This window comes from Rhynchophorus ferrugineus, unplaced genomic scaffold, assembly GCF_030347505.1.
Source record: "Rhynchophorus ferrugineus isolate W39M unplaced genomic scaffold, kcgeb_rfMv2 rfM10, whole genome shotgun sequence".
NCBI classification, from domain to species: domain Eukaryota; kingdom Metazoa; phylum Arthropoda; class Insecta; order Coleoptera; family Curculionidae; genus Rhynchophorus; species Rhynchophorus ferrugineus.
The window spans coordinates 31,786,234-31,808,023 of NW_027472589.1; the positions used below are offsets into that span (position 1 = coordinate 31,786,234).

The window sequence follows — 21,790 nt, forward strand, 5'->3', positions numbered from 1 at the left end:
TAAGACAAAGTTACGTTTAAAAATTTAAAATAAAAATGACATTACAATTTTGCTTTAAAATCAGATTGCCGCAACCGCAACGTTATATTATTATCTAGGCTAATAGGGTAAATTTAAATGTCACAGAAACAACAAACAATTGATCAACATGACAACTAGATTTATGATAATCAACTCTAGTAGATAAGTCTGAAATAAAATCACTATTTTTTCGAGTCAATAAGGTGGTTTTTATTAACCTGTCCTTCAGCTTTACCATATACATCTATATCCATATCAATCGGCAGTTATAAAAAATAACATATTAGAAAAAATGAACAGTCAGCGAGTCTTACAAACTATAAATAAATACTCTCAATTTGCAGCTACACTATCAGCTGGCACACTGACCTGGGTTACTGGACCGCAGCTTTCCTGTCTCATCCGTTTCCTGGCCAAGATCGGGGACTTACCTTCGGTACCCGAATCGTTGTCGGAACTAAAAAATTCACGTTCAACAAATAATTTTCAATTATAGGGTAATTGACCTTACTAATTAATGCTGTTAGTCCTGGTTTTACTACCTCCTTCGCTTTCCGATGTGCTTTTACTCTTCCGCCTCTGTCGGTTGGTTTGGTTCAAGAACCGGCAGAGTTGATCGTATCGGTTCTCCCAGAACTGACTCTGTCGTTGCACTAAGTCAGCGTGTTTGTTGATGAAGTCTTGATCAGTAGGCTGTGACAACTCCCAGCCCTAAACAAATGGATAGCGGTCGGTTAAAAAAATTAAGATATAAGTTGCAGTACCTTATTGTGGGTTCTGAGTTTCGATATCCCGGAAAATATTTCTTTAACTTCTTCAGCTGGGATCTTCAATAAAGACGATACTTTTTTTCTTTCCACATATTGATGCTTTGTAAATAAATACAACTGAAAACAAGTGAACATGTCAGTACAAATGAACTTCGCCAGGGTGGTTATACCTACTATATAATCTCTGGCTCTACACATCAATTCGGCGGGTACACCACTAACGGCTGAAAGACTATTATCAGGATATAAGACCTCAGATTTCACTACCCAGTTACCCCTCACCAACACAGCAACTTTCTGAAGAGTTTTCAGTAAGGAATCGGCCGTGGCTCCCTCGACCCCGGCCAACAGCAACATTACTTGCTGAAATTGTATAATTTGTGCTAGAAACAAATGAAATTCATTGAAGGCTAACATGAAATTAAGTCATCATCATTTACTGTTGAGATGCGGGAGAGAAAACAAGGTTGTAACTTAAATACAATTTATTTTCTCTCTTCCTTGAGTAAATTAATAACCATAGACGAGTTATTTAATTGATAATAAAGAATACATGTATATATATATATATATATATATATATATATATATATATATATATATATACATTTAAAAGATATTAATTAATATGTCATGGGAAAAGGTGAAAAATGATTCTGATCACATGTACTTATTAATAACGAAAAGTCTAGATTAGCTAATGTAACACTTACCTTCTTTCAGTAATAAACTGCACTGTTCCTGTAAAGGCACACCTCTCAAAGAATGGAGTGATAAAATGTGACTAGGTAGGGTGGGTTCCAAAGGCTTCTCTTCCTTGTCTTCAGGGACCAGGAGCTTCAAATAATCTTCCGTTCCCAGGTTTTGGGCTTGACCAGTAGCCAAGACATTGTCTGAAATTAATTTTAATTTCTCCACATTGCTCAAGGTGCTATTCTCGTCATGCCAGGCACATTCAATCCAGGGTTCCTGTTCTTTTCGGGCTTGCAAAGCATGATAACTAAGATCTTGGAACTTCTTCTTGTCTGGATCTTCAGACTGTTTAAATTTCACAGTGACTTGTTGGGCAGTACTGGGTCCAGCTTCCTCCCCATCTGAATCCATATTATTCAGAACATCTTTCTTTTTCCTTAGGCCTTTGTCCAGGTAAGGAAAATGGGGCCTTAACTGGTAAACATCTAAAATACATCTATTTTACACTGAAAATATGTATTAGCTAACACAAAGTACCTGTAATTGATGTAATGTGAACCTCTCTTCCATTATAAGCAGCTATTGCATAATTATTGGCATTCTTCACACCCCTCGTGGATTTCAAGAAAACCTTATCGACCGCGTCATTTTCAAAATACTTCTTATTTTTGTTGTTGCTGGAAGAATCTCCATCAATTTCATTAGCTATTAATTCGGCCCGACCCGAGTCAAAGTTAGGAGAGTCTGTATTAATAGACATCTCTAACATCACCTCCTTATTTTGTGGTTTATACAAGCACTTTTTAATTTTGTTCTCATTCGGACATTTTTTTCTTTTAAATGGGAATTGGAATAAACACAACATCGACTCAAGCCTGGTCGAATGAATTAACGGAATCTGTAAACATTAATAACCATAAAAAGTCTGTAAAAACAAATATTACCTTGTTATTTGGATGATTGAAACGATTCAAAGTAATGACAGCCCTTAAGTTGTATAAATATTTTAAAATTGTTTGTGATCAATTACCTAAAAGATTTAAAATTAAAAGATATGTATTAACTTTATTTATTTAAATTGCTATCTTTAATACAAGTAATCTATAATTAATATATATATGTTCAATATTAGACCATATTTCACATGGTCATACCTTTTTAAATGATCTTTAAAACATATTTTGAAAATATATTAAAAAACAACAAATACCTCTTTAATTATCGGATCATCTTCTTCGCTATTATCTGTTTTAGAGCTAGGTCCTGCCTCTTCCATGTCTATTAAGTATTTAAAATGCAAAAAAATTTTTTTCTATGGTTGTAACATAACCTAGTTTGACATCAACAATAAAAACTAAAGTGAAGTTAGTTTTTGGCAGAGGTTGACAAGTGAAGTAAGCTCCGAATATTTTTTTGGTATTTATTGATTAAAAAATAATTAGAATTCGATCTTTCCGGTTTTGTTTTCTGTATTTGGGTACATCAACGATAGAACGTAATCGGTCGGTTCGATTTCATGAATACCGATTATTAATCTGCGCTTGAGATATTTCGGGTTCCGGGGAATGCGGCCAATTTGAATCTCGCCAAGGACTGTTCTGGGCGTCGGGACGGCGTTCGACGCCGGCGCGTCTCCCAATCAGCTGGAAATGTCCCTCCGCTCAACAGGTCGGCATGCTTTTAGACCTAGTGCCCCGCGCTAACCCAAATGCCCTTTAGGAAAGGCCCTTCGCCGCAAAGTCGCCACGCCGGCAGGGCCCCCAGTGACCCCCTCACAGCTTGCTTGGACGCGGACGGTACCTACATCTGTACCGCGTTTAACCCCAGATGTTATATCATTCAGAAGGTGAGTTACCATATGTTTACTTGGGGGGCTAGGTTAACTTAATCCTTGTGCGTTCCTTTATGGATGGGCTTTAATCCGGGAATATGCGAAAACGATAGGAAATAAAGTGACGGGAATCGTTAATGTTAGTGGAAGCTTTATTTACTTTAATGTTTTTATGGAATAAGCGCCGTGAAAGTTTAAAAATCAAAACCATAATGACATTTTTCGAATTCCGTCGCTAACGTTGTTTTTGTTGTTCTTCCGAATAGCATCGTTTTGTGGTATGTCATGAATGGGGGTAACGGGCGGTAAATTCATTTGTTTTTCTTCAAGATCGATACGTTATTGATAAAAGTATGTGGGAGATTCGATGGGTATCGATATCGATAATTTTACATTAGCCGCACAGAAAATGAATCAAAAAGGTAGGAGCCAGCTGTTAAATAATAATATTATACAATAATAGCGTCTGGTGTTGATACCGCGATTTCAGCTCGAAATAAATCCATTCAAGGCCTCCTTTTGTTGTTGTTTATTATTTGTGTTGCTTTTTTTTTCGGACGCGTTCGGATGGATCAGTCGCGATGGAAGCGGGCTGGTGCCAAGGTATGACGACTGACTGACTGAGACGGTCTTTCTTTCAAGGTGTATTTTTTGCGTGGTGCTCCGTGTAGCTTGCCTGCAGTCGATTCGACGACACGATCGCCGGTTAGATTCGAAATAAAGAAAAACATACGGCCGAAGCAGGAAGTTGGCCTATACTTTCCCTTGTTGTGCCGATTGGCGCGATAGAAACATGCCAACAACGTCCGTTGGCATAATGATTTCAGTTCGTAAAGTATGCCAGCCGATGATAAAGTCTCTCGCGTTCAGACGCCCGTTTTCTTCATCGTACGTGCGCCACCCAACTCGTCCGCTGCGATACTCCCCTGATACGTGTGTCCTTTTTGCAGGTGAACCCGCCAGGATTGCCCCTTTCCCCGCCACTGTTCGGACCAGCGACGTGCGGTACCTTCTCCAATGAAATCGAGGCGAGCGGTCCAGAGACAGGTGTGAATTTGGGCTGGGATCACTGTCTCCTCGCGCCCCATCCGGATTATACGTGTCATCACACTGCGGACGGTAAGCCCCAAGCAATAATTCCGCGCGAACCGAGTCGACCGAATCAAACTTGCCGCCGGAACGGGTCGGGTTCGATCGTCGGCTGCCAGGTGGCGCCACGCGCACTATTTTCGTCCAGATTTACCAGTTCTGTGTGGCATGTGCCCCTGCGACGGCCATTTTGCCAGTTCGGTGTGAAATTGTGTTGAGTTTTCCAAAGTAATTATAAGCGGTAAGCCAAGCTCCCTGTTGTTTGTGTAGGTTAATTTGTGGTTAGTAGAGGTGCATCCGAGTCGGTCGTGGTTCGTGTGTCAAAAATCGACAAACGGCGACGAAAACATCTGCGGCAGCGGCGATTTATGTCCCGTGCCACCAGTAAGGACGAACCGTATCGTTGCGAGCCCGCTTTCGCCTTAAAGATCGCCAACGGCACCTCGCGTACGCGGTTTATTTTTGTAGATTGAGTGAATTGTCTCGGCCGCTGGTCCCCGCACGCTGTAATTCCGACGAGAATCCGTGTGTCGCCGAGAAACCGTCCCTGCCCTTTTTTGCGAACGCTAGGGCGGTTTGTTACGTATCTCGGGGGGCATTCGCACGCCTTGCCGTCTCTGTTTTTCGTCGCCAATTTGCCATAGACCGTACCTTCTCCGCTTTTGAAGTTGACAGATATGTGTCAACACGAAAATATGCCAACCGATTGGTAAAATTAAACCCGAGGCGATTTCGCAGCCTCCAGACGATAGATCGGCGTTTTTGTGTCGGGCCTATTCAGTTCGTGGATATTTTGTGCGGAAATGCATTTTCGTAAATGCCATTACGATTGCTAGAATTAGTTCTCGAGTTAGTTCAGTGTAAATGACCTTGAAGTAAAATATTACACCCATCACTTTCAAAATAAGGTTAGGTTCCACTTCTGCTGCTACTGTCACCACCTTTAATACCATGCATGGTATGTACTTTTATAATATTTAGATTCACATATTTATATATATTATACGTTGAATACAACTAACTTTCACCCATCAGTTTTTTCTTTCGTATTTCGTATTGCGAGTTAAAAATCCACGCCAAACTGTCAGCCAATGATTTGGCAGAAATACTTGAAATTCTAGACCTTTATTTCACTTTGTTTTCCATATTGACTGCTTGTTTCGGGTATTTTACAATTACCCAGGCTTTCTAAATGATCATTTCGAATAGTTCTCAGGATTATCGTATAGTTTTTAAATCGTATTAATAATGGCCCTTTTTATATTTCCCTATTTTGTTATTTTTCCTACCTGGTTACCAAGCGTTTAATTTCGTCTGTCAGTCAGTAGGATTAATAAAATTTCTTTATAATTGTGTTTTTTGAAATTGAGATTTTCATACGTTACATTATTAAGGAACTTGTACAAATATCTCGTTTTCTGTTAAGAGTATAGCTAACAGATAAAAAAAGTTATTGATAATCAGTTGTACCGTGGTTCAATACTTTTCTCCAAGCAGGCGTTGAAACAGGCAATCTGTGAACGTAATAAATATTTTAAAACGTTATTGTTTGCACACACTTGATTAGAAATAGTGTATTTTATTTTATTGTTAATCGTGGCATTGTTCGATCGCGTCACGACAATAAAAAAGAAATAGATAAAAATGCAGATTGGTTATTAAGACATTTCAGATCGCGTCCCAGATAGAACTTTCTTCTCTCGATATTATTTCTCTTGATTATTGAGAGAAGATCGATTGTGAAGAAAATGCTTTATTTTTACCGGTATTAAAACCTAGGGAAAGTGGTATTACCCACATAAAGGATTGGCCACCATACTTGCCTGACTTGAATCTTATTGAACAGGCTTTGGATTGTTCAAGGCTGTGCGAATTATGCTGACAATAAACAGGGTGGCACTGGTTCGGTTTTTCTGCATGACATTTCGTTGAGTATTATTTAACACTACCGCAAAGTGTTCATCAAGCAAATTTAATAATTGGCCCAAGTTAATTCTTAATTTTGATATGGAATTATGATAATAATAGTATAATAATATTTCATCATTTTGATTAAATATTGTGTTTTTATACACTTTTCTTGATGAATGAATAAACCAGTGGAGATTCATTATTTAAAAAAATCTCTTCATATTAGATGTTCTTCAAGTTCTTTTCTTCGGTTTTTAGGGAACTGAACATAACTTTGCCATATTATGAAATTAAATAAAACCTGAATGATGTGTTGTGATGATATTAATATGATATATATCATACGCTATGTATTATAATTTAGTCGGTTCTTATTCATTTTATTGAACACTAGTCATATATGCCCATTGTTGCGTGTTTTTTTCATTTTATTTAAAAATATATATGTTTTTCTTAACGATTTTAGGAATTCTGTTTGGCAGAAGGGTCCGATATTATTACCTGTCATAAAACAACAACAAAAAAGTTTGCATTGGCCGACATCAAGGTTTTCATACACCATTTCAGTCGACGTGGTGTTTGTACAACTATTGAAACAGTATTCGAAATTATTTTATAGCTTTGTAAATAATAGAGTAATAAGCTGACCTTTTATGGTATCTGACTAATGTGAAAGATGTTTTAGGGCATAGGTTAAAATTACACATTTGCTTTCTTATCTTATTGACCGTTCCAGGAAGATATTCGAAATAGATTTAAAGCTCATTTTCCTAATGATTCGGCGAAATCAGTTTCGTAAAAGGTTTGTTGATCGCCATTCAAGGAATTCCTATGATAATGGGATGCGATACTTGCAGCGAAATGAAAGGATCGTAGATCTCTTACCGCATAGAAATGTAACCGGTGGTGTCCTGTGTTGTTAGGGTGATTTCATCAATATTCTCTCTTTCGCCCATATGAAAAAAAAATCGGTCGTCCGTCCCTAACGTTGCAACGTTATTTACTCTTTATATTTAACCATGTTTCTTTGCCAAAAATAGACGAATCAATATTATAATAACGTGTTTATCTATTTTCGTTGATTTATCGATTTTTGGCTTCTCACGTTCGTTGCAGTGTGGTGCATCGTTGAGAAATAACGGTTTCTCGATGCAGTACCACTTTTTCGGTTCTTTTCGTTTATCGAGCAAACACAATACGTTACATACATTCTGATAAGGTTCATATAGAGCGAGATAGCGTGAATATTGTTATGTAAAATTGAAAGCCCAAAAACCTTCAAGCACATTCACTTGCGAAAATACGTGTGTCTACTAGTCTCGATCCGTTTTATATATTGATATATTGCCGTTCAGCTCGGGGATGTACTGGTAATTAATATTTGTTGTACCTGTGAAAAGTACCGGGGTATTGTTAGATCTTTATGGTACTGTTGTCGTTTTAACTCTTGTTATTAACTATTTGATGTCGTATACATTTTTATAAATTACAATTACCCTTAAATAGCTGGTTTTCCACTTCCGGTTTTCAGTTCTCAAGTGGATTTTGAACTTGCTCCCTGTTCACCCCATCGATTCTCGATAAGATTTTTGGTCGTGTTTCCGTGTGACGTATTACTTAATTTCGGTCCGCCCTATCGATTTCCGATAAGATTTTTAGTCGTGTTTTCGTGGCACGTTTCACTTGATTTTTCGGTTTTCGGTCGGAACCTGTTCGCTTTCTACGGGACGCATCACAGGAATCGTTCACTAATGCCTATCTATCCTTCTCTGCCCGGCATCTTAGGCGTTAGCTATATGAATGGGGAAGGTGCCAAACACAGTTCAGGAGCAGCGTACGTCAACGCCGTTCCTGATCCCTCAGGGACTTCGATGGCAGGACCACCAGGAGGAGCCGTGGCACCACACCAGACCCACATTCACCATCACGAATATATACCTCCAACACAGGGACCCGTGGTGAGTATTGTAAATGAAAAATGTATAATGTTTAATTGTCCTGGGAAGTTTGTGAGGTTTTTTTAAGAATTTTTGTTTCTGTTCCATTTTTATACGTCAGTTGTTTCTTTGTAATTCTTTTAAATCACAACCGGAAGAAATTTTACACTAGTTGATTGAAAAATCTGTTTATCTATTTAGTTTTAATCAAAAATATATGTTTAATTTTCCTGCATGCCTTACTATTTATTGAGTGCCTTCTAAATAAATGTCTTTCACTTTTACTATATTTTGTACTTGTTTTTATATATAGTATTTTACATTTTTTGCTATAAAAGCTTTGGTTTTGCTGTACAAAAGTTGCGTGACAAAAAATACTGGTAAAGTAAAATAAATTATTCTATAGCAGTCTTCTGGGCGATTGATTCAAAATTGCATTACACCATCCTGGTAATTTAGCAACCGCTTGTGGAGCTTCCCAGAACCCTTTTTTATTTTTTCTTCGTTGTATTATCAGTAGTCATTTTTAATCTTCATTCCATACTCATCCGTTTCACCAATGGACCGTAGAACGTTCTATGGATTATTCTATCTGTCAAACAAAAAGCGAAATCGGCTTTCTTTCCAGCTCCATGTAATAACAATTTTATAAGTTTCTGACTCCAATCAATCATCTTGACTACCGTATTGTTTTTTGTATATATGGCCATACAAAACTCCTATTTTGATTAGAACTGGTCTTGGTTTTTCCTATTCATCACAGTACCATATTGACGGTGTTGACCATAATGACTAAAAGAAGTGTAAGTAAAGTAAAATTAATTGTTCTATGACATAATTAGGATTCTAAATAAAACGACTTATAATTAAAAGCCTTTCCATTAAAACAATAACAAACACGTTGGATTAGTACTAGTGGATCATTTTTCAAAGCTTTAGTGAATATAAATAGAGGTTACAAACCGACAAACGTTGCAAACGAATAACCAAATTTGATGCGGCATCAGCTGTTTTATTAGACGTACTTTTTTTTCAATTCATTTATCTTTAAATTTTTCTGCATTTGTATTCTTTGATCTTTGTTGTAACATTTTTTGTGTTCTACGTTTACTTGTTGTCTTTATGATTTTGATTTTATTTTTGATTTATTTTTTATTTTTCTCCATTTTCTCTTTATCTCTGCCTCTTCTAGCTCTTGGTTTACTTTCGATTTTTCATTGTGTTTTTACCCTGTTGTGTGTAATTTTAGTAGTTTCTATTAGTATTGGTGTTATTTTCGTTATATTTATTGGCTTATTCACTATTTCCGATCATTTATTTATTTTGGTACAATCGAAAACCTGGTCAGAGATGAATATTATCATTAGCACTTTTGTCTTATCTGTGGAAGAAGAAAAAAATCCATTTTGATAAACTGTTACTTTAAATCTTGTATCGTTTTGGTCATTTCTAGGAAGTCACTATTAGAAGAGAACCTTAAATTTACTGTTTCCCCAACCTTAGGCAATAATAATTTTATAAGTATAGAGCACCAAATATCCTTCGGGACACTCATCACAGTCGTAATAATCAATTACATTGACTACCGCATTATTTTTCGAACAGCATTCCCATATCTTATCTCTCCGTCCATCTTTGTGCTGTTAATCGAAATAACACTATTACCTTAATACGGCACACGTGATTCAACGTCACTTGATACACAAACATCAAATTAATTATAGCATCTTATTAATCACAGATGATTTGATCTTGTCAATTGCTCATTATATCATAAAGGAGTTTGTCCAGATGGAAATATATGTATAGATTAAAAACTGTGTTTATTTCATTGTTGTTCAGATTAGTATTTATTGAAAGTAATAATAATTTGCACTTACGATAGGTGAGATTAGGAGTGCATTTTCGCTAAAACCATGTCGTGTCGATTCCAGGTCCCAGTACAACACGTTCCAATCGTTAACGGGGTAGCCGAAATAGCGGACGGCTCCATGATGGGCCCACAGGAGGCATCAGGCCCCACAGCTCATCCGGCCCAGTCCCAGCAACCGCCGTCTTCTTCCTACTCATTAACGCAACTCAAACAGATGCTCTCTCAGCAGTTGGAGTACTATTTTTCACGGTAAGCACGAACGAACCGTCCGCGAAATCTTTCTCTTAATTTACCATTTTCCGTTGCAGCGAAAATTTAGCGAACGACACTTACCTACTCTCACAAATGGACAACGACCAATACGTCCCCATATGGACGGTGGCCAACTTCAACCAAGTGAAGAAGCTGACCAAAGATATTAAACTGATCACGGAGGTGCTGCGGGAGTCGCCCAACGTTCAGGTCGACGAGGAGGGCCTCAAGGTGCGGCCAAATCACAAGAGGTGCATTGTGATCCTGCGAGAGATACCCGACAATACACCATTAGAAGAAGTCAAGGTAAGTTAAAGGATGGTTATCGTTACATATTGAGATGACGCGATTCAAATCAATTATTTAAGGAAAAAATGAAAATGGATACGAGATAATCGGTATCTTACGTTATCTACGATATCAGAATTTTAATTTCAATGGACAAAATCTTGATGCTAATTTACTTTGTAACTCTCATGCTGTTTAAAATCACTTAACACTTAGGTGATGAATGTACATTTTATTTCTACTAGAATCTTGATTGCATTTATTTAATGATAATGATAATTATAATAACACCGAAGAAGTTGGTGATTGCTTAAATTCAACAGGATTTTCCTGTAAGTGTACGAAGTATTGTAGGGAAATTATTAAATATGTCATAAAATATATATTTAGTTGAATATCTTAACGCAGAAAGAAATATCTTGACCACTTTTTAAACATATTTATCTATCATAATAATTTTAATAATATAAATCAAGTTAGCGATGGATGGCTCATCCAAATGACCAATGAATGAATATATTGTTTTATTCGCATTGAGACCAACAAAAGCATAAACATTTATTTTGCTTTTTTACTGTAAAACCTTTATCCTTAACCCTGCTTTTATTATAAGATAAATATGGGATTGGACATGATGTAACACTGTGCAAGATGTATAAATTATTGAGCATTTCGAGAGGATTAACCACAAGTAATATCAATTTATGATATTGTTTTTATTTTGGGTTGCACTTAACAAGAATAGATAATTAAACTGATGCATATTAGTATTTCCTGTAAAAACAAGCGAATAGCGCTTTTGGTGGTATTTGTGGGTTAATGTTTTGTTATAATAAGCCATTGATAAGATGAAGCAATGAAGTTTTCACATGCGGTTGATACTAATCGGGGGAGGATAACGGGAGAGACGCCCGTTATCGCAACATTTACGGTTTGAAATGATCAAGAGAAAAAAGCGTCAAAAGTTTTATGAAACCATCCCCATAAAAGGGATTAGGGTTTTGGAATTAATTAATTAATTTAATATCTGTATCGTAATGTGTATTTAAATTTTATTTGCTGTTTCAGAACTTGTTCTCTGGCGAGAACTGTCCCCGTGTGATTTCGTGTGAATTTGCTCACAATGGGTCATGGTATGTGACGTTCGAATCCGATGACGATGCGCAAAAAGCTTATCGCTTCCTCCGCGAGGAAGTACGTGTGTTCCAGGTAAGCGCCTTTGTTTTGTAGCAATATTTTTAGTGCAGATAACAATTAGTAATAGTATCATCAATCTATATATAATAATTAGTATAACGGTAAATCACGATCACAATGGATGCTCGAATTTTGTCGCCATCAGTCAATTACAATAGTTTGATAACATTGTGATAACCAAAGATGTCGTTGCTCGTGTAACTCCCCAGTACATGACGAACGGTATCTTTCCTGATAATATTTCAAATTTCATTATTTTTATTAGCGAAATAACCAAGACATTTAAGATTTGTTTTTAATAATCTTATGGGATCGGGATAATTTTTAAAAATACAGGGTTTGTCTCGGAAGTTAACCAGGATTATTTTTCGGGAGAAAATAATTCCGGAAACTCGAGGCAGGTCCTGAGGCTAGAGGGAAATAAACAATATCTAGTTATGTTTGGTTTACTGAGCGCATGCGTACTTATATGCATGTGTTTATATGTGACGTTTTTATTGTTTAAAGGTCCATATTTCGTTGACGACTGAATTTAGCTAACGCTGTTGTTTGCCTCATTATTTAAGCTTTTTTTTAAAGATTCTCTTTGAAGTCCACTTCATGGCAATGAGATTACGATTATTCATATTTTGGGATAATCAAAGGGATTGAGAGTTGAACAACTACCCAAAATAAAATCAAACTTATATGAATGGATACTTGTTATGTTGCTTAAAATTACTAATATACACCCTTCTTCGCTAAATAATTAAAAATAATATAAATAAAACAAATTTGATGTTATATGTGGTATATTTCAATATTGACGAAATGTTGACATATTTTCTACTATATATAAGCTCTAAACATACCTCGTATGTCATAGAAATCTTTCATTGTTACTTTATGTTCAGGCAGGGCCTATATATTTCTACTACTATGAACAATGACACTAATATCAATACATACAAAACGTGCCCACACAAACAGTGTTTATAACTTTTTTCTTTCGCTTTCTTTATGGGTGTTTTGAAAATTACCCTAACCTAGTAATTTTGTTGATATTGTCGCAATTAAAATTTACATTTATACTGATGGTTCCAAGAGCAGGATTTCTTTGGAGCTGCTTACACATCCCCGACATAGCGTTCCACTTATGATAGGAGTTTTAACGGCCGAAGTTTTTGCCATCAACTGTGCTCTCGAGCTCGTCCTGGCAAACAGCCATTTACTATTTGTGGTTGCTTCTGATTCTAAGAGCTCACTCGATCCTATCGATTCCTGTTGCCCTCGTCACCCTTTGAGCTTATGTATCTTAGAAAAACACATGGTTGCTTGCAGTATGTGAAAGCGCCTGTATTCTTTGGCTTCCCTCCCAGGTCGGCGTCATTGGTAATGAACTGGCGGATATACGTGTATTTGCAGAGAGATTAAAACGTCTACTTTATACATACACACATGATTAGATCTACACACATAGACAAGATTTAGCCAATTAACAGCTATATGGTATTATGTATAGACCCTAAAACGTCTATATGGCTGGCGAGTCCCTATTATATTTATAAAAATAAATAAATAATGAACGTAAACAATTCTATAATAGCGCATATTGTTTGTTTTCAAGTATACTCAACTTATGTGTTGTGTTGTAACATTGTGGAATATATTTTTAACGATTCTTGTACGCAGGGTCGTCCAATCATGGCGCGCATAAAGGCGAAACCGATGTGTAGACCGATTGTGCCGGTGGTACCACCACCACCGCCGAAGAACGGTTTCCGCGCCACACCCCCGCCGCAAGCGGTGTTTGAAACGGCGGCTTTCCCCGCCGGTCAACAAAGGTTCGTCTATGCCAACGGGGCGCCCGGACAGCCGGTAACAGCGGCACAAGCGGCCTACAATCAAATGGTTTACGTAAGTACGCGTTTTTCCATTGTATCCCTCGCTCATCTTCATTCTTTACACAGCCCAGCCCATTTCAACAGCAGCAATTCCCATACATGGCCTGGGCACCGTCAGCGCCAAGCTACTTTGACCTAAGCAGTGTTTTTCAAGTCAACGGTTTGGCCCCGCAGGCATACAAGCATCAGAGCTACAGACCCACACCGGGCCGGCCAAGAAATAAACAACGTAACGCCCCGCAGCAGCAGCAGCAACAACAGACAGGATCTAGTGAACAGCAACAAGTGAGTGGTCTCTTGGGATGGTCTGGGACGTCGTTATGAACCTTTTATTTTTTCGTCAAGGGTCCATCGAATAGTCAACAAACCCGGGTTCCCTCGACCGCCCAGCAAGGAGCCGGCCATCGGGCCGCTTCCCCCACCCACGCGCACCAAAATCACCAGTTTTCGGGCGGCCATCCTTCGAACGGTAACGTAAAGACGTCTTCCAAGGTGAGCGGCGGGGAGTGCGCGGCGCCCAGGGCCTCGCTCGAACCGCAGGAGGCGGTGGGCGCACACTACATCTCTGCGTCAATGCCGCCCATGGCTGCTGTGCCCATCCTGCACCCGGACAGTCGCCTAGACATGTTTAGTTACGTGGCAGCCCCGCCACTGTTCGGTATTAAGGAGGCCCAGCGTCATAGGCGGAAAAAGCGCGACGAGGAGCCCGCCAACGGTAGCAGCAGTAGCGGCGGCATCAGCTCGAACGCGAACGGCCAAAGCACCACCCAGACCCAGACGCATAGCCAGGCGATCAAGTCGCAGTTCGATTTCGTCGACGAAGCGTTCCCCCCGCTGCCCGGTGAGCCTTCCGAAACGCCGATGCGATTTGGTAATAATCCGAGGGTTTTCCGTAAAGGTCTAGACGCCAATGGACCTCTGCCAGGCAAGCACCACCACCATCAGCAACAGCACATACATCAAGCGCAACAGACGCAGTCACACGCCGAGGGCTCCACCCAGACGGTGAACCACAGCGGCGGATCTTTGGGCGAGTCCGCGTCCGCTGCGGCTTGGGGCGAGAACAGACTGGCGGACGTCGTCAAGGGCGTCGCCAAGGCCAAGATAAAGGGTGAGGGGCCGGGCAAGGAAGCGGGAGGCGTCGGTGAGGGCGAGGCGTCTCCCCGAGCAGTTTCGCCCAAGTTGTCGGTCGCGGAAAAGAAGGAGGAGGTGGTGGCCGTCAACAGTTCGGCTGGATCTCCTCCCGATTCTCCCCACAGGTATGTTGGTTCGGTGATTATTATGAAGTAATCGGTAACATTGTTTTTATTTAGTTTTAAGAGCAAGCCCATTAGCGCTACGACAACAACCAAATGCACTATGGCGGATAAATCGACCAAGACCGATGACGCGTTGTTAAATGGTTGCGACCAAGATTTGGGACCGTTGTGTCCCACGACCACTAACGCGGCTACCATGACCACTGTGGTGAGTATGAATATATCAAAGTCGCCAGTATATCTTTTTCCGTGTAGTTTTCTTTTATATGAATTCCAGCTTTTGAGAAAAAACCAATTATGAAATGGTTAATAGATAGTTATACATAATTATAGTGAGGTTTTCCATTGATATGTTACATCTAATATTAGCAAATAATGAACAAATAAAAAAAAATTACATCTTATTTGAGGTAGTTCTGTTAGTTCTTCATAGGCAGTGAATAGGCATGGAAATAGTTCATTTTTTGAAGAATTCTTCTTTGGAATTGCTGCTTCAACTATTCGACAACTTACAAAACTTAATTCACAAGTTTGTGAATGTATATTATATATGTTGAATATATTGAATGTAACTAACGACTATTATAAAGATGGTTTAGACCAGCATTGTTTTGGCGATGAGTTGCGCATATAGGTTACAAAACTTGTGCCATAATGTTGTGAGTGTGACTGGAAACCTTGTTATTTGGCTAGAATGTAATGAACAAAAGAAAAACTGTTTAATACCCAGAACCATTCTTTGTTAAGATATTTTACCAGGTGCTGTTTCTCTTGAAAATTATAACATTTGAATCAAAACTGGCGGATTGATTTTGGTTTTGGAGCAAAATTACCAGCCATTTGTTGAAGATATTTATGTGATAGAAACAGCCCGCTTTGATCGCTTCCTACACAATAACTGAAAAACAATAACCTACATTTAATGATATAGTCTACGATGTTGAAGGTAAAACGTAAAAGCTTGTTTTTTCATAGATTTCGCCAACGGAAGCTCCCGCAAGACCATCAAATACCATAACCTCGAACTCGATTTACTCGCGGCAAGACTCGAAAGGGGGATGTCCCCAGCCTGTACAAGCACCGTCGCCTCCCTTGCCGGTACATAATTGTTTGTTTTTTGGTTGTCCGCAGAGATAAATCATCATCGTTTTGCAGGAATCACAGGGTCATCCGCCGCGGATGAGCTACGCCCAAGTAGCTCAGCATCATAGAGACAACCAAGGCAAGCCAGCCAAACAGCAGCCCCCCAACGAGAAGACTCCGACGGAGGTCGGAGGAGCGGTACAGACGACCACTTCGAAGGGTGTCGCGGCGATCGTCACGCCGCAAGCTCAGGGTGTACGGTCCACGCCTCCGCAACAGCCAGCCGAACGTGATACTAGTGTTAAAGAGAATAGAGGTAAGTGTTTGTTTCTATTAGCGATCGGAGTTTTCGAATGCCAACTAACCAAACATTCGATATTTAAAAAAGTGACCGAATGAAAATAGTTATTCGAATTATTTCAACTAATTTTGAGGAAGATCTATTATTATTAGGTCCTTGACGTCTAATTACCAGGTGTACCGGAAAGCCATTACCGGTTTTTCAAAAAAAAACTACGTGATTTTCAAGAATATTGAAAAATGTATTCAAAGTATTGACCATTTGATTCTATATATCTTACCCATCTTTCAGGCAATTTATGGGTGCCATCCCAAAAAAACTGTTTGTACTTTGAGCAAAACCATTCAAATTCGGGCCATTTTCTAACTTCTTCGAAATTGGCGAAGTGCTGCTCTGCAAGCATTTGTCCCATTGATGCGAAAATTTGAGTCGGACGGAACAAGGTCTGGATAGTATGGCGGATGCGATAATATATCCTATCTGAGTGCTTCCTTGGCCAGTTTTGTTTTATGACACGGACAAGTTTTGCCAGCAAACAACGACTTTTAGCGGTTTTTCTTTTTTGATTAAATAAGAATGGTAACAGTGAGTAATAATAATGAAAAGTCTTTCCTATACGCCCGGTACTAACTGTCATATTTTTTTAAAATAAAATAACTATTTCATTGATTGTAAATTTTGAATAGTAAGCTGCTTTTATAGAAGCTTTATCCTTAGGAGTTGATCAGGCTTTGTCCAGTTCCAATTTTGTTTCGTTGCCATAGCTTCTACCATCATTCTTTTATTCAACATTTTTTTCTTAAATTTTCCCATTTTCCTTTTTTAGTTTTCTTCTGTGATCATTGTTTCTATGTTTTTTGAGCTCATTCTTGCCATTTTTCTGTTAACATTCTCTTGCCCTTTTGCTATAGCTTTTTGTGCAAGCTTGCTCTATTACCACTTTATCTTCTTTATCTCTTTTATCTTCTTTCATGTTTTCCCCCTTCCTCCTTAACTTATTTATATCATTTTTCCTGATACCATTCATTTTAAAATTTGTATGGTTACTGTTATATTTTTTTGTTCTAGCTATTTTATTAAGGTGAGTGTAGGTATCAGCATTTTCTTTATCAATATTTATCTTGAATTTCGTTTGCAATTTTTAAAGCAGGAATGGCAACTCATTTATGATAAGTTTTTGAATTGCATCAGCATTATTGGTAATGCGAAATGTGCGTAAATTTTGGATTTAAAAATACAGATATACTGAATAGGTTCTCTAAAATAACGAGTCTTCTTTTTATAACATGCGATTAATTAGTTCAAAAAGCTTTAACGTTCAAAAAATTTGAACAAACATTGAAAGAGTCTTAGAAAGAAACTCGATCAGAAAACTATTCTCGTTTGGTTAAACAGCGTCAGTTGTTTATTAATATTTGTTCTCTTATTTCGCAGATGCCGGTCATAAGGTTGGCGGGGCGCGCGCCAACCCCAGCAATCGCCAGGGCGGCCACGATCGTCCCCCACGCCGGAAACAGGAGGCCCGTCAGTCGCAACTGCGCGACTACGCCACGCCTCGTTCGCCCAAGTAGGCCACCGTCCGCTCCCACGCCTTCACGAGGGGCCCCACATACAGGGGGCCGCGTCGGCCGCTCGGCCCTGTCGACAGTAACACAGGGCCCATCGCCCCCATACACACAACGGAACGGTCTTCACCGCTACTGCCCACACGGAGGCATTTTCTAGGTGTTAATATTGTGCGCAGGTTGTTTGAGTGTTCGAGGTTTTTTTTTTCGTTTTTTGAAGAAGAAGAAGAAGAAAATGGTTTGGCAAAAAAATGCGACCTGAACGAGGGAGCGCTGACGGACTCCGGACATTCTCTGTTCTCCCCCCTTTTCTCTCTGAAAAATAACCCCCTCCCCCCACTCTTACACAAACAAACACACACACACACCCACGCCAATCTGTTATTATTATCTTTAAAAGACTAAAAAGCATCTTGCGATTTAAATTTATTATGTGTTGTTCCTAGAGCCGGCCGAAATTTAACGAAAAAAATAATAGATGTTCTTTAGAGAAAAATATATAGGATATAAGGTGGTGTTGGCGGCAGTGATGTCAAGTTTCAGCCCGCGTGGTACAGTCTGTGATTGGTCGAGCTCTTAATATTAACTTGTATAATAATTAACAAAAGATATGTGTGGACGTCCGCTTGTTCGGGCAGGGGGGCGCGATAAGGCGCCGCCCCTTGTTCGTCGCGATACATATCGCGATGGGGCCGCCCTGCCGTCCCTCTCTCGCCCGGGCTGCCCCTTCTACGTGCGCGCGGCTATTTCGAACTTTACGCCATTTTATCTATGTATAGGCTGTTTGAAAAATTATTTTTGACAAATATTACCAATTAATGTATAAGCTGTATAGTTGGGTTTAAAAATGATAGGTATAATGTATAAACAAAAAAAAAGTTGTTGGGTAATTTCTTTTTCCATAGCGGAGATGGACGACGACGCATCCATTCGCCGTTGCTCGGACACCACCGTGTCTTTTTCTTTCTTTCTTTTTAACGGATCCAGCGACCTCGCCGCCCCCGCCGGAAACGTTCGGCGGTCCGTTCGTCCGGTGCACGACCCCGGGACGGAGAAAGAGAGGCCTAAGTTTAATTCGAACGGACCCGGAAGTTTCCAAGAGAAGGAACCCGCCCCTCGATCCGGCGGGGTCGGTTATCGTTATCATTTATTATTTTTACGTTATTATTATTATTATTCCCTTTTTTTGGCCACGGTCTGAACCCGGCTCGACATCGGGCGGGTCTCTGAATTGATGAGATGCACACCGGCTACGTATACCTTTTTTAATTTGTTGCTAGTATTGGTTTGTTTTTGTTTTTATTATTATTATTATTATTGAAATTTTTAATTAATTTATTTTTTAGGATAAATTTGTTTGTTAGGATATGATTTAACGGACGATCAAAAGAAAAAGCATTTATAATATTCAGCGTGCGTTTGACCTGCTCACACGATTACTAGTGATGTCCCCCCCATTCTATTTTTTTTTGCTCATTTTTGTTGTTTAAATTGAGTTTTCGTCGCCACCCTGGATGTTATATGACAAAAAAAAAATTATTCGATTCGGTTAGTTTGGTAATGCGGTCGTCGATGATGATCGCGACCGACGTTACGGTATTATCTTAGGCTGTGTTTGTACATAATACTAAACGTAACAGAGTTCCGTGCCCGAGCAGCGGATCGATCTGCGTCAGGTCCCGTAATCTAACTAAGTAAGGAGGTGGAAACGCGCTCGCGACGGCTGCGGGGGCACCGGCTCCCGCTTCCCGACCGGGCCCCCCCGAGCCGACGCGGACGCGCAGAAATATGTATTATATATAACTAAAAAAAACTTAATTTAAGACTGTTAGCCGATCGTGGATATTTTTAAGAGAATTGTTACTTTCTTGACGGTCCCGCGACGGGGCCCGCGCCCCGTCGCTTCCTCTCTGTCTCTCTCCTCCCCCTCTCGTCCCCCATCCCTAAACACACACTCACACAATTCAAATAACATATGAGACCAAGAAGTATACTTAAGATGAAAAAACGCATGTTTCTAGACAGACATAGTCGCGTAACCGGATCCGTTTCTTTATTTTATCGCGCCTACGTCAGGGGGTAGGTAGGGTAGTTTTGTTCCTATACCTTTTTCGATGTACTGTCGTGTAGATGTGTTTTTGCTATTGCGCGCGATCTCCATCTCTCTCTGATCACCCCCGCCGTTGAGTAGATCTAAATTCAAACCCCAAGAACGAGCACCGCCACGATCCTCACGTGTAGTTTGGTCCAGCACCTTACCCCTTCCCCCCACCTCATTGGATCGCCCTGTCACTCGGACCCCGCCGCGGCTCTTCAATAATTTCAGCTACCTATGAAGTACTAAACGACTCTCGCCTACGTTAGAGACGCTGATATTCGTGTTATAAGACGTGAGGGGGGTCCGCGGGCGAGCAGGGCGCCCCGTTACCGTTGCAGGCACGCAATTCTCCTCCTCAATCTCTCGCAAAAGGGTCTGTGGACAACCGACTAACTGAATAATCAAAAGATATCGCGGGTCCCCCCTCTGCGGACCCGCAACGGGGCTTCTAGACTAGAAGGAAATCGTCTACTAGACTGACTATTAAAATTTTAATGTATAAATATTGTATAAAGTTTAGGATATAAGAGGTCATTGGGGTATCTGTAAGCACGTTTTATATCAAAGATATAGCTTAATAGTTGAGCATGTCGGTTTGCAGCAAATATAAGATCGAGCATAGTTAATCAAGTCACCAATTTTTAGAGACACAAAAAAAAACGGTTCATACAGGGATAAAGTTCTCGTAGGAAACAGTCAATGCTTATATTTGAGGTCAAATTCGGCCAACTAATAGTCTATATTGGAGTGGAATTGTTTAATTTTGACCCTGTTTTTGCTATTCAATAAATTATATTTGAAAATCGGACTATTTTTAATCATTCGAACAAAACGTCTCGTCATTCTCTCTCACTCTTCGGTCCTCCCCTTGTGCACACGTTCACAATACTCTGTAATAACTGGTCACGTGCCCGGCACTAATACTCGAACGTCGCCAGTTGTAAAGGAACGACGACCTCTCAGGAGAGTAACTTGTACATACGAATCAAAATAAAATAAACTAAAGAAACCCAAATAGACTGGAACAAAGAGATACATTCTAAACGCTCTAGAAACATGCCCCAAAAAAATCAGTGCTTTAACATAGCTTATATGTTTTTTATAAGTAATCGGTAGAACGTTAATTTAAGCACACTGTATGTTTAATCTTAGTTGAAATTTCGTCCCATGTCGTGTGGTTTTGTTTTCGTTGTTCTTTTGTTTCGATCGTCGTACGACACATTGGACCTGTGCCCTGGTGCCATCCGGCACACAACTCTGACCCGATTAATTTAGTTTCTTTCCCTGAAGTTGGTCGACCGCCCCGGTTTCGATCATCGTCAGCTCAACAAATCCAGTCACTAGGAAAAAGAACTGTAGCAGCAGGGGATACATCTTGTTTTGTTTATATCATCTTAAGCACTTAAAACACTGGATTTTTTGTATCTATACATATAAATATATATATACAATATATATTATAATTTTGTTTTGTTAATTAGAAGTATTATTTTGTTTTTTTCTATTTCTTTAACGGGCATTAGGCATAGAAATGCTTTAGGAAAGTTACATTAGACGAATTCTCTCCCATCTGGAAAACCGCTATTTTCAAAATATTTCGAAATCCATGATTTGTTTCTAGGAATAGGCTGTAAGTTAATTTTTTGTACACCAATGTCTTATTGCCTTTATATCTCTGTTATTATAAAATTCCTCCATGTGTATATATATAATGCCTTATGTTATTAATAAAAATAATT

At 39.3% G+C, this 21,790-nt stretch overlaps 2 protein-coding genes across 2 annotated transcripts; one reads left to right on the forward strand and one right to left on the reverse strand.

The window, feature by feature from the left end:
* Positions 1-206: 206 nt before the first annotated feature.
* Positions 207-3,035, reverse strand: Polr3E (RNA polymerase III subunit E). Its single transcript, XM_076415634.1, has 7 exons — positions 2,695-3,035; positions 2,022-2,382; positions 1,505-1,969; positions 966-1,174; positions 786-908; positions 533-732; positions 207-478 (listed from the first exon to the last, which is right to left on the reverse strand). Exons 1-7 carry the CDS (start codon positions 2,758-2,760, stop codon positions 355-357), a joined length of 1,548 nt encoding a protein of 515 aa, XP_076271749.1. The 5' UTR covers positions 2,761-3,035; the 3' UTR covers positions 207-354.
* LOC143203463 (uncharacterized) lies at positions 3,021-20,854 on the forward strand. Its single transcript, XM_076415633.1, has 14 exons — positions 3,021-3,152; positions 3,204-3,330; positions 4,266-4,434; positions 8,101-8,273; positions 10,187-10,374; positions 10,434-10,683; positions 11,734-11,874; positions 13,534-13,758; positions 13,812-14,030; positions 14,091-15,004; positions 15,059-15,212; positions 15,980-16,102; positions 16,160-16,403; positions 17,823-20,854. Exons 4-14 carry the CDS (start codon positions 8,112-8,114, stop codon positions 17,957-17,959), a joined length of 2,757 nt encoding a protein of 918 aa, XP_076271748.1. The 5' UTR covers positions 3,021-3,152; positions 3,204-3,330; positions 4,266-4,434; positions 8,101-8,111; the 3' UTR covers positions 17,960-20,854.
* Positions 20,855-21,790: the final 936 nt, after the last annotated feature.

Excerpts from the sequence above, each read along its gene's own strand:
- Polr3E (XM_076415634.1), bottom strand. The coding sequence starts at position 2,760 with ATGGAAGAGGCAGGACCTAGCTCTAAAACAGATAATAGCGAAGAAGAT. Across the intron at positions 2,383-2,694 it reads ATGATCCGATAATTAAAGAG|ATTCCGTTAATTCATTCGAC; the intron begins GTATTTGTTGTT and ends TAATGTTTACAG. Across the intron at positions 1,970-2,021 it reads TCACATTACATCAATTACAG|ATGTTTACCAGTTAAGGCCC; the intron begins GTACTTTGTGTT and ends GATGTATTTTAG.
- LOC143203463 (XM_076415633.1), top strand. The coding sequence starts at position 8,112 with ATGAATGGGGAAGGTGCCAAACACAGTTCAGGAGCAGCGTACGTCAAC. Across the intron at positions 14,031-14,090 it reads GATCTAGTGAACAGCAACAA|GGTCCATCGAATAGTCAACA; the intron begins GTGAGTGGTCTC and ends TTTTTCGTCAAG. Across the intron at positions 16,404-17,822 it reads TAGTGTTAAAGAGAATAGAG|ATGCCGGTCATAAGGTTGGC; the intron begins GTAAGTGTTTGT and ends CTTATTTCGCAG.